At 32.0% G+C, this 13,071-nt stretch overlaps 2 protein-coding genes across 2 annotated transcripts; both read right to left on the bottom strand.

Annotated features, from left to right (window-relative positions):
• Positions 1–145: 145 nt before the first annotated feature.
• Positions 146–3,602, bottom strand: LOC137829528 (heavy metal-associated isoprenylated plant protein 39-like). Its single transcript, XM_068636349.1, has 3 exons — positions 3,488–3,602; positions 2,805–2,880; positions 146–2,546 (listed from the first exon to the last, which is right to left on the bottom strand). Exons 1-3 carry the CDS (start codon positions 3,491–3,493, stop codon positions 2,230–2,232), a joined length of 399 nt encoding a protein of 132 aa, XP_068492450.1. The 5' UTR covers positions 3,494–3,602; the 3' UTR covers positions 146–2,229.
• Positions 3,603–7,862: 4,260 nt separating this feature from the next.
• Positions 7,863–9,545, bottom strand: LOC137828043 (uncharacterized). The gene is made up of 3 exons (XM_068634447.1): positions 8,547–9,545; positions 8,161–8,306; positions 7,863–7,938 (listed from the first exon to the last, which is right to left on the bottom strand). Exons 1-3 carry the CDS (start codon positions 9,543–9,545, stop codon positions 7,863–7,865), a joined length of 1,221 nt encoding a protein of 406 aa, XP_068490548.1.
• Positions 9,546–13,071: the final 3,526 nt, after the last annotated feature.

Genomic DNA, 13,071 nt, shown 5'->3' with positions numbered 1-13,071 from the left:
AATCAAGTTCTTTGTAACATTTGGAACGTGCAATAGATTTTGCAGAATAAACTGTGTTCTTGTGTGTGATGTAGTGTAAAAAGCATAACCCATATGTATGATGTTCATACCTTGGTCATTTCCAACCTTTAAAGATTCTTATCCATGGTAAAGATGTTTGTTATTAAAAACAGAGGAGTTTTTAGTGACATGTTGACTGTCAGGGTACTAAAGAGGATCTTCAATGGTTGAAGGAACACCCAAAATAGATGGTGTGGAGTCGTCATTGGCTGAGAAATAATATTGAGACACATTAGCCGTAAAAGAATGATTGTTAGGGGAATCATACCTATGCGAACATGTATCAGCAGTGTGTCCTGGTTTATGGCATATTTGACGATACTGTTTGATGGGATTCCAATGTGCAGGGGAGTGGAAGGAAGGACGAGTGGTGGGTCTTGGTCCAAAAAACGAATTTACAGTGCTCGGATGCGGAGGACGAGTTTGCGTGTGACTGTCGTATAATCCTTTACTGTGAAAATTGGCTTTCTTGTTTGGGCGAGTAGAGAACCATGGTATACTAACATTATTTGCTCGAATCACTAGTGCAGAAATGCTAATCAAATGCGGCTATTTTACATTTAAAAATGCGGTTATAGAGCCGCATTTGATCAGCACGCAGTTGTAAATCAGAGAAATACAAATGCGGCTATAGAGCCGCATTTGTAAATGCGATTTACTAATGCGGTTATTTAAAATAGTCGCATTTGTATATTCTTCTGAATGAGTTGGGGTTTTAGGGGCACGTTGTTGGTGAAGAGTGGAAGGGGAGAAGAGGAAACTCGGCAGCGGCGGCGAGTGCGGCGGTGGAAGTAGTGGCGGAGCGGCGAGAGCGAAATGCGACAGCGGTGAAAACAATGGAACAATACACCTTCAAAATGCAGAGCGAAACCCATTAAAAACGAAAGCAATATGGAAAGTGAAAGCCATTGGAGTTCAATGCAGTTGTTAGGGGCAATGGAAACAAGAGAATGAGGGGCAATGCAGTTACGTACCTTTGAAAATGCAGAACTTCGCAACCAGAGAAAACGAAGAACAGATATGAGCGCAAACAGAGAATGAACGAAACTGTTGAGCGTGTAAAATTTTTAAGGTAAAAACCATTTACAAATGTGGCTAAACGTAAAAACCGCATTTGTAAATCAAGCGCTTCGATTTACAAATGCAGCTATTACTTTTAGCCGCATTTGTAAATGGAAGCTCTTGATTTACAAATGCAGTTATTTAAATAACCGCATTTGTAAATCAAAATAATTTAAAAAATTCCACTGCGTTTTTTACGAATGCGTTTAAGCGCTAAACCGCATTAAATAAGGAGCGCTCTTTTCTTATTTTTGTAGTAGTGAATAGTGGAACTTTGCAGAACTTTATGTTTTCCAAACCTTTCTTCTTGAGCAAGGAGTAAAGACTCAAACTCGTCAACATTGTATGGATCAAAACGTGAGAGAATGGTGGTGATGAAACCATCGTATTCTTTCGATAAGCCGTCCAAGATCACATCTATGTGTTCAGTAGTACAAATGGAGGCGCCTTTGGCAGAGAGTGAATCAACAGTCTTCTTGATGCCAAGAAGATAGTTGCAACGAATCTTTCATTCTTTGGTGTGCGTAGGAGAAGACGAAGCTTTTTTACGGTTGCCCTTGTGTGGGATGCATAATACGTGGATAAACGATTCCAAGTGGCAGTAGAGGATTCAAAACCTACCATTTTGTTCAAGATGGAAGAGGACATTGATGCAAGCAACCACGCTACTAATAATTGGTCTTGCTTATGATAATGCAAGGGTTGGTGGTGGGTTCTTGATTTGCAGTTTGGAGAAATTGTGACGACACACTGTTTTCATCCAAGAGGTGCATCAGGTCGAGCCCGCGAAGAGTGGCAAAGATCTATTGCTTCCAAATCAAAAAATTCCCATCGATTAACTTGAGTGTGATTGGGGTTGAGAAATGATGCAAAGGTGGTACAACCATTGGGAAGGTGGGTTGAGAAGAATTAGAGGAAGAGGAAGAAGAAGCGGAAGAGTTCATGAGAGAAAAATAGCTCTAGATACCATGTTAGAAGCTATTGTGAAAAGAAATAATATATTTGATAATTGTGTGTTATACAAAGAGTTGGAAGGGAATATATATAGGATTACAGAGTATGTATAAGTAACGGTATACTTAACTGTCTAATATAATTATGATAAAATTAGACAATGGCACAACCATTAGGATTATCTTCCACACTTGTGCCACTGTAATATGGATTGTATTGTGATTTCATTTGATCTTCATTTTCATTGGACTTGAGTGGATCTGCAACCATTTCTTTTGCGGAATATTTCTTATCTTCCTTCTTTTTATCATCCTTTTTAAGTTTTTCCTTCTTTTCCTCTTTTGTCGGTCCAACAGAAACTATTTCTGTATGACAAAACTTCCTTAACTTCGCAACTACTTGTACTGGATCGATGTCCCCTATTAAGGTCAATTTCCTGTCATTCATGTCCACAGAAACTGACTCCACACCTACAACAGTATTTCAATTACAATTTTAGTTTATCATCAAATCAAATATTAATGAATCATTCGGACTATATTCTTTGAATTTAATTTTTTTTAAACAAAAAAACCAATTTTAGTCAAGCTAATTCACTTAATTGAGTGAAAGAAAACCAACTTTACAATATTTTCTTTTTATTGTATTTCTCCTTTATCTTTTCATTTTTTATAAGAACATTAAAAGAAGAGAAGTTAAAGAGATGAGGAAGTTCAAAAATTGAATACCTGAAATGCCAGAGGCAACCTTCATAACTTTCTGCTTGATTTTGTCTTCATGTACATCCACCTTCAACACAACTTTCTGTTACAGAAAAATCAAACAATTGTTAAGACTACTCAACACTCTAACCTTGGAAGTTGATTTAGACCATAAACGATCAAAACAGAACACAAACGGAATTAGGAGTATTGAAAAGCAGTGAGGCTCGAACACACATCTTAAATGGTGTGTCCGTGTCAAACACACGATCGGATACCGACACTAGTACGACACTTATAGGACACGTATCGATGAAGTGTCAAATTTAAAAAATATTTATTGGATTTCTAACAATTCTAGCACGTTTCTAACACAATTTTAAAAAAGAGAAATCAATTAATTTTCTAAAAATTCAAACTTATTGTATAAATTTTTATTATGACTATAAAAATAAAGAACAAATCATTTTGAACTAGCTTTGTAAAACATATTTCTACTAAAAAAACTGAAACATATTTGTGGACATAAATTTTTATTATCAATTTATATAATTCATAACTATATAATATATAAATTTATGTCCCTGTGTCATACATTTTAAATATTAGACGTATTTTTGTATACGTGTCCGTGTTACATCAGTGTCTATGTTACATAGTCGAAAAGTGAATATCTAAACAGAATTATGAGGTGAAATTGGAACACTGACCTTCATTGTTATTGAAGTTTGTGAGAGTGAAGGTAGAAGAGGGAGTGTTGGTGAAAATTGGTAGATAGTGATGAAGAAGATAGGTGGATGAGGAAAAGATGGTTTTGAAATTTGAAGTTGTGAAATGAAGATAGGGTTGAGGAAGATTTATAGTAGTTTGTGGCGGTGAGAGAGTGAAGTGAAGCCAAATAATTTGAAGGAAAAGAAAAGAAGGGATGATCTTAGTTAGAGTTTGGATTCTGGAAGATTACTTATGTTGACTCTAGAAAGTGGTCAATGATGACGCCAACGTTCCCTACCACGTTCGTCTCCGCGTTACCATCACATTCAATTTTTCTTCATTTTCTATTTTAAAGCTACCAAACAGGTTCAATTCAAACCATATTTTTTATTTACAAATAATTAAATATTTTTAAATTTCTGTAAATATGATTCATATTTTAACTTGTTTTAAAAAAAGTGTTAATTTTAAGTGTTTTCATTTAGTTCTTATTATTAACTTTATTTATACTTGAATATTATCCCTTAATTTTATCTATTTTGCGAACAAAGCACTTTAAACCTTAATTTTTAATTTAATTGATTTTCAAACATTACCATAATTAAAAATAAATACAAGTTTAATTTTAGTCCTATTTATATTTAAACTTTATTTTAAAAAAATAATCATCTATGGTTTTAATTTTATTTAAATTAATTATTAAAATTTATATTTTTTAATAAATAACTTTATAAGAATATTATTTAATCTGAATTACAATATAAAATAGTATTATTAGTAAATTTATTTTATTTAAAATCAATTCAACTTTTTTAAATAGAATTTTGAATTTGATTATTGATACTTATTAATTTAGGATATGTAGATTCCAAATCTTTCAAAATTATAAATTGATAATAAATATTTATGTGCACGAGTATGTTTCAATTTTTTTAGCAGGAAAATGTTTTTTATGACTGGTTAAAAAAAATTTGTTCCTTATTTTTATAATTATAATAGAAATTTATACAATAAATTTGAGATTTAGAAAATTATTGTATTTATCTTTTTTAAAATCGTGTTAGAATCATGCTAGAATATTAAAATTCAATAAATATTTTTTGAATTGAACACTTTACCATGTCCTACAATATTGATACAAAGAGACTCACATGTTGGTTCACCAAGTGAAAGAAGTAATTCTACAGAGGTACTGGTTAGAGGACGGGTTACTCTACGCCAAGGGCGGGTTCCTATTCGTTCCCAATTTATGATATAAAATTACCGTACCTAAAAGAGAATTAATTCTACAGAGGTACTTCAGCGTGTGTTTGATACCGATACGCCATATATCCTCATAACATATGTAAAATAATAAGTAACGTAATAATATTTAAATAATTTATTTTAATTTGTTTCGGTTTTTTTAATTGGGAGTATAAAATTGCAAATAAAATTCTCGAATTTCTAAGAATCATGCGAGACTCAAATTCTCGAATTTCTAAGAATTATATTTTTTTCGTTGAGAAGTAGTGTCTGGATGGTGTGTATCCAACCACCGCTAGCATCTTTGTGAGGTATTATATATACACGAACTTTATTTTTATTTGAATAAACTATTATTAATTTAAAATTAAAAATATAATTTCCACAGATATTATATATCTGTTGTAATCTCTTTCCAAGTTTGAGAGGTGTGGCTTGCTTTTATTGAAATTTCAACTTTAAATAAAAATGAGTAAAAATAATATAAAAATAAATTTACATATCCATTGTCTTAAAATACTGAATAGAAATCGATTGGATTGATCTAATTAACCCATTAAACCTACTTAAAATAGGAGTTGGACGATAAGTTTATATCATTCTATATTTTTCTCAACTCTAGACTTTGTTTTAGTTGGGTTTAACTCAAACTTAGTAAAATGTGAATATTTATGCTAAATTTTATCTTCTACAAATTTTGCATTCAAATAACATAAAAAAAGTACTTTTACAATAAATTTGGCGTGATTTGAATTAAGTTTCGTGAACCATTTTATTTGTAGAAATTGAATACATATAGTAAAGTTTACAAAAAAAAATACTCATTACTCTGTTGGTAAAGTAATTGAACTAGACCACTTGATAATTAAATAATATTATCATTACTCTTGGTGCGCTCATGGAAGACTTCATTATTTGCAATCTGGATGGCAGCTTGATTGTCACAGGAGAGAATGGTTGGTTGCACGTGTTGAATGTGTAAATCTTGTAGCAAGTATATTATCCATTGAATCTCACAAGTGGTTGCAGCAAGAGCACGATATTCTGCCTCAGAGGAGCTCCTAGATATGGTCTGCTGTTTCTTGGACTTCCAAGAGATGAGTGACTCCCCCAAATACACAGAAAAACCAGTTATGGATTTGCGAGTTTCAGGGCATGTAGCCCAATCAGAATCATTATATGCTTTTAATTGAATAAGAGACTGACTGTGTAAGAAGATACCTGTGTCAGGAGTTCTTTTGAGATAACGAAGGATGCGCATTGCTACTTGGTGATGTTCACTAGTTGGGTGTGAGACAAACTGGCTGAGATGATTAACAGAGAAGGAAATATCAGGTCGTGTGTTGGTCAGATAAATAAGGCGTCTAATCAATCGTCTATATGCAGTGGATTCTGCATCACCAAGTGGGGTGCCTTTTGTGGTTGAGAGCTTGATAGTGTGTAACATTGGTGTAGGTGTAGGGGCACATCCCAGCATACCAGTATCTTTGAGCATATCTAAAACATATTTGCGCTGACTTAAGTGGATACCAGTGGCATTGCGAGCAATTTCAATTCCCAGAAAATAAGTCAAATCACCAAGGTTTTTAATGTGAAAGAAATTGTGTAACAGACTAGTGATAGCAGATATCTCCATAGGATTATTCCCAGTGAGAACAATGTCATCCACATAGACCAAGAGTGTCGTGGTGTGTTTGCCATCATGTTTCAAAAATAAAGAGTGGTCAGCAGTGGAAATTTTATAATTGTGTGAAAGTAAGAAATTTGAAAGTTTGGCATACCATTGTCTACCTGCTTGTTTTAGACCATAGAGGGACTTCTTTAGGCGGCAGACCAGGTTGGGGGAAGAAGAGTGAAAGCCTTGAGGCAATTGAATGTAAACTTCTTCATCTAAGTCCCCATGTAGGAAAGCATTGTTCACATCAAGCTGTTTGAGTGTCCAATTCTGGGCTGCAGCTAGAGCTAAAAGTAGACGTAGGGTAGTCAACTTTGCTACAGGAGCAAATGTGTCTAAGAAGTCCAGTCCTTCAATTTGGTTGTAACCTTTTGCTACCAATCGGGCTTTATAACGCTCAATGGAACCATCTGCGTGATGCTTGATCTTATAAACCCATCTACACCCAATTGCTGATTTTCCAATTGGGAGAGTAGTCAAGGACCATGCCCCATTATCTTGAAGTGTTTTTAGTTCTTCCTTCATAGCACAGATCCAAAGTGGATGTTGGACAACTTCCTCATAGTTGTGAGGTTCCTCAACAGAAGATATAAACAATATTGTATTTTCGAAGAACTTTGATAGAGCATTATAATTTAAAAAGGAATGGATTGAGTGTTTGGTACTTACAACACTGTTATTGATGTTTAGTACATCAAAGTCTTGAAGATAAATGGGGGGTCTTCTACTGCGTGTAGATCTTCTAGGAGGTGCTGTTGCTGTCTCATTTTGCTTTCTTTACTCACTTTGCTCAATATTAGTGTTAGTCTAAAAAACATCATCAGTAGTATTATCAATAACATTTTCAGTTTGCATATGAATATCATCATGAGTTTGGGCATAGTGTTGAGGAATGGGTAAAGAAAGACTATTTGAGTCATTATTTTGAATATGATTTGAATGATAGGAAAAAGAGTTCTCATAAAAAATAACATTTCTTGACAAATCTATCTTGTGATTTTTAAGGTTTAGAAACAAAAAACCTTTTGTGTTTGGCTTGAAACCAAGGAAAATGCCCGGAGCAACGCGGCTGTCCATTTTTTTTCTGTGAGCAATAATAGTTGAAGAATAACACAGACATCCAAAAACACGAAGGAAGAAATATCACAAAGCTTTTTATGCAATCTCTCATAAGGCGTAGCATTATTAAGCAGCAGAGTAGGCATACAATTAATAAGAAAGGTAGCATGTTGTATAGCAAAACACCAAAAAACAACAGGAAGATTAGATTGAAAAAGCAAGGCACGTGTGACGTTTAAGAGGTGTTGATGTTTTCTTTCAACAATACCATTTTGCTCAGGTGTTTCAATACAAGTGGTTTGATGTATAATACCTTTTGATGCAAAAAATTCATGCATAGAGAATTCAACACCATTATCAGTTCGAATGATTTTAACCTTAGTAGAAAAATGATTTTAAGCATAAGCAATAAAATTAACAACACTAGCCCTGACTTCAGATTTGTTGTGCATGGGAAAAACCCAAGTATATCTAGTAAAATCATCAACTATGGTAAGAAAGAACTTATAACCAAGCATGGAAACAACAGAACAGGGTCCCCAGATATCAATATGCAGTAATTCAAAAGGTTGAATAGTTTTAGTATTGCTAGGAAAGAAAGAAAGTTTCTTTTGTTTGGTTTGGTGACAAGTATCGCAAACATAGTTTTTATCAATATGCATATTAGGATAGTATGTTTGTAGAATTTCTAACCTTTCATCCGACGGGTGACCCATTCTGAGGTGCCAAATGTTGCTTGGTTCTGTAGTGCAACTCATAATCCTGCCACCAGTTTTATTGAAGACGTATAGTCCAGCTACAAGATCAACTGTACCAATCTTGTCCTTGGTTCTGGAATTCTGTATCAGACACTTAGTGGAAGAAAAAATAAGTTCACATTTAAGTGATGCAGTCAATTGACAAATGGATATTAAGTTGAAAGAGAAATCTAGTACATACAACACATTTTCAAGAATAAGATTTTTATTAAAAAAAATTGTGCCAGAACAGGAAGCAATAACAGGATTTCCATTGGGAAGCCTAATGGTAATGGGTTTGATATTTTTATATGATGTAAAATTTGATAAAGAAAAACAAACGTGATCAGTCGCACCAGAATCCAGAATCCAAGTATATTCATTAAAATTGGAATTTTTGAGTTTCTGGATATTACCTGTGACAACCGAATTCTGACCTTGATGATCAGCAGAGAGGGAACCAACCTGGTTGACTTGAACTTGATTGTTGGAACTGTTAACATTTTTCAGAAGTTCCGAAAGAATTTGATATTGATGCTGAGTGATGCGAAAATCTCCTCCATTATTCTGCTTGTTTTGATCTTGATTTCCAAAATTTTCTTCTTGAATGGTAGTGGAGACGTTGTTGGATTGAGAAGACTTACCGTACTGAGATCTATACCCGGAAGGGTATCCATGTTTCTTGTAACAAACATCAACGGTATGACCAATTTTGTTGCCGTAAGTACAAATATTTTTATTACTACCAAACTTTGAGCCTCTGTTATCTTGGTTAGGAAAACCGTTTTTCTTAAAACAAACACTCTCACTGTGACCCAACTTTCCACAAAAAGAACAAGTAATGGTATTGGTACTGGTGTGGTTAACAGAGGTAACAGGGGTAACATTTTTTACATTAGCTACAAGAACACTATTATTAAACTGGCGTTCTTGTTGGATAACAAGAGAAAAAAATTTGGTAATAGCAGGGACAGGTTCCATGAGCAGAATATGTGCTTTTATATTATTGTATTGGTCATTAAGGTCACGTAAAAATTGCATTTCCTGATCCTCTCTTTTTCTTTGGATAATAACAGAAGGCTCATTGCAAGAACATATAGGATCAGGCCTAAAATTATCTAATTCATCCCAAATAATCCTGAGTTTAGTGAAGTAATCGGTGACAGAAAGGTCACCTTGATTGAGTGAAGAAGCTTCCATTTGAAGATCAGAGATACGGGATAAATCGCCTTGTGAGAAGCGAGCCTTGAGGTCATTCCATACGTCCAGTGCCTTGTCCATCCATATGATGCTTTGACGTATATGAACAGAGACTGAGTGTACAAGCCAAGACGCCACCATGTTGTTGCATCTCATTCAGGATGAGAAAGAAGAATCGGTTTCAGAAGGTCGGGGAGCAGCGCCATTGACAAACTCGACTTTATTCTTTGCGCTCAAAGCCGTGAGAACCGAGCGACTCCAAGAGTGGTCATTTGTGGAATCAAGAACGAGTGACACAAGGGGTGTAGCAGGATTTTCACTGGGATGCAGATATAAGAAATTATTAATAGAATTCTCGCCTTGTAAAGGATTCTTGTTCTGATTAGGGTTAGGGCTTTCGCTCCCGTCACTATTTTCGTCAGCCATTTGCGTACAAAAAATACGAACTGTAAAAATAAAACAAACAAACAATCGTTAGAAAAAATCAAGAAGATGCAAAGCAGGGTGAATGTACAAAACGTGAAAAAAAAGGAAAAAAAAGATAATCTTGAGAGAATAAAGACAGAGTGCGCGCAGCAGAGCTCTTCTCAAAGAAGAGCTTTGATACCATAACAAAGATAAATCAAAAGAGTGCTTTGATGTAATTGCAACATTTACAGAGATCAAAGAAAAAGAAAACTGCGAGATATGAAGAAACATAGAAGAGATGGAGCACGGTGTGAGAGAAGGAGAGAAAAGAGTATTTTATTAATCTGAAAATTAAATTACTAAAAAACCCTGAAAAGAGTTTATATACATGAGGTGTAAAAAGGAAAGGGGTGCACTGTATAAAACAGAAAAATAGAAAAGGGAAAGCCCAACTGGCCTATCTCCCACAAAACAGAAAACGAAAAAGGCTTTCTAAAGTTTTAACAAAATCGGTTTATAAAATTTTGTATCTATTTATATATTATAAAAAAAAATCAATTACAAAAACTAAAAAAAACACTATCAATGATATATATAACCATGATCCAATCCAAAAACAACAAAAAGTGCAGGAAATGTGGTACTACAAATTACACTATGTAACAGACAACACTTCCCATCCCACAAATTAAACCACACGAGAATGTTAGAACACTGACTAAATTTACATCCAACTCTCTCAATATTAAGGTGAAACATAAACAGGAACAATTTACCAAGTTACATGAACAATATCTTTTATATTAAAGGGATAATAATGATGAAATCTTAAAAGTGTGGCAATAAATATTGAAATCAATACATATCGTGTTACTGGTACAGTGTGTTAAAATTAAAGTTTTAAAACAAAAATAAGGATCAAATTCATAATATAATAGCATATTATAAGACAATGAATATGGCAAAAAAAAAAAAAAACAAGAGTAGATAACCAATTATAAAAAGATGGGAAAAAATCATATTTTGTCTGAGTTGGGTGCAACTTTGGGCCTGGGTTGGGTGTTAGTTAACCCTTAACATAGGTAGACTGTGGTGGAAAGTGATTGGTATGGGTGTTATAAGTTACAATAAAAGTGTGTGTTTATGGATAAACTTATCAAACAAAACTATACTCTTTAGAGAAGCTTTGGGTCCTCTCAAAATTATCTCAGTTTAGATCTAACATTTTATTGTTGTGAACAGTGCATGTTAATTTCCTCTCTTTATTCTTTTATTCTTTAAGGTTATTAGTAATCTGCTTTTTTTTTTCCCATGAACGTGGGAGTTATTAAATTCAGTGAAATTTACAAACTAATTTTAGATATCAAACTAATTAATTATTATATTAATTAAATTAAAAATTATTTTATAAATTAAATAAATTATTTTATAAATTAAATAAATTATTTTATAAATTAAATAAATTATTAAAGTAGTTTCTATTATTAATAAAAAATTTATAAAATAATTTTTAAATTAGTATCTAATCATTAGTTACTAAAATTTTATCTATTAATTATTTTAAATTAGTTTCTATTAGTTTTTTAGAAATTAATTTAAAATTTAAATTATTAGTAGCTAAAATCTTGACTAATTTAGAAACTTTTTTATAAATTTTTATTAATAATAGAAATTACTTTAAATACCAATAACTTTTTAGTTTCTAAAATATTATCTAATTTAACTAATTATTTTTAATCTCTATATTTAGTTGTTATTTAATAATTTTCTTTTATCTTAGAGAGAAAAATTCGAAAAGAACTAAATAAATTGACTTTACATAAATTAAAATTTATTTATATACAAGTTAAAAATAAAATTTTGTAAAAACTGGTTAACCTATATCTATATTATTTTATAAAAAAATATTTTTTTCTATAAATTTTTACATGGAAACTCACGAAAACGTATTCATATATTTGATTGATTGAAATGATTTTCACCAAGGTTTAAAGGAAAAATTAAAGAAAGTATAGTAATATAAAAGAATAAATAGATTAAATTAGTGAGCACAGCTCAGATAATGTTGATAAAGTGTGGTATATATTAATGTTAGATCTAAACCGAAATTATTTTCACGGGACCAAAGCTTTTATCAAGTGATGATTATGGGTTTATTAAGAAAATCAGAAGAATAGTAAAATATTTTTGTATAAGATAAATTAGTTTATACACACAAATATAAGAATTTAAAAAATTTGTGAGAAATTTTTTCATAAAATTAATGTATAAAAATTTTATTTTATTTTTCTCTTTAAAAATGTTTACGAAATAATTTATAAAAAGAGAATCTATATTATACTTTATGTAAAATGTTTCTTTCCCATCCTTATCTTTTTTCTTTTTTTTTTCTTCTTCGTTTTTTTTTATCTTGTATGCTTCTATCTCTATCAATCCATTTCCTTTACTCTAAATTTATGTTTTTCTCTCATTTGTGTGACAAAAAAATTGTACCAGCTACAGGGACAAGATCATGAAACAAATCAAAATACCTATGTTGTGGAGAATAAACACTAAATAAGACATTATCTTCTTACTCCAATATTGCTTCTTTCATCACCTTACTGCTCCAACTTGGATCATAAGTCACTGTTACCTAACTCAACAACAACTGGTGTTTATCACTACTTTATATATCCTAAATAATTGTATTATTTATCATATGTACGTGGTGATGTGAGGTTTGCACCCACTTATATACTATGAAATGCTCGCAATACAAATACTCGCTAGGATAGACTCGAAATGGCTCTGATACCATATTACGAAGTGGACTTTAAGTCTAACTCAACCCCATAAAATCGCTCAATGAGATGATGTTTGCACCCACTTATATACTATGAAAGGCTCTAATCTCTAGTCGATGTGAGATCTCCAACAGTTATTTTGCTGAGTTTTTAAAATAAATTTTTGAAACTTTAGAAAACTTATTAATTTATAATGTAAAGTTACACTTTAAAAAATTTAGAGAATTTAGTTATAAAATATATTAAAATAATGTAATTTTTAATTATTTATTTATAAATAGATTTAATTATATTTATTTATTGAAGTTTGAAAAATCTGGAGTTATTGAGGTTCTACCATAAATCTTTGGAATTGAACGAAGGTTAAAAAAAATTCCGTTATTTTGTTGAGGTTTTAGAAAAAATCTTTGGAATTTAACGAAAGTTAAAAAAACCTCTGTTATTTTGTTGAGGTTTTAGAATAAACCTTTGTA

The sequence above is a fragment of the Phaseolus vulgaris genome, chromosome 7, assembly GCF_000499845.2.
Source record: "Phaseolus vulgaris cultivar G19833 chromosome 7, P. vulgaris v2.0, whole genome shotgun sequence".
Taxonomy (NCBI): Eukaryota; Viridiplantae; Streptophyta; class Magnoliopsida; order Fabales; family Fabaceae; genus Phaseolus; species Phaseolus vulgaris.
The sequence above is the reverse complement of the archived record's forward strand: the minus strand, read 5'-3'. Positions and strand labels throughout refer to the sequence as shown.

Excerpts from the sequence above, each read along its gene's own strand:
- LOC137828043 (XM_068634447.1), bottom strand. The coding sequence starts at position 9,545 with ATGGTGGCGTCTTGGCTTGTACACTCAGTCTCTGTTCATATACGTCAA. Across the intron at positions 8,307-8,546 it reads ATTCTGGTGCGACTGATCAC|AATTCCAGAACCAAGGACAA; the intron begins GTTTGTTTTTCT and ends TGTCTGATACAG. Across the intron at positions 7,939-8,160 it reads GGTCACCCGTCGGATGAAAG|ATATACTTGGGTTTTTCCCA; the intron begins GTTAGAAATTCT and ends TGATTTTACTAG.
- LOC137829528 (XM_068636349.1), bottom strand. Across the intron at positions 2,547-2,804 it reads GGTTGCCTCTGGCATTTCAG|GTGTGGAGTCAGTTTCTGTG; the intron begins GTATTCAATTTT and ends ATACTGTTGTAG.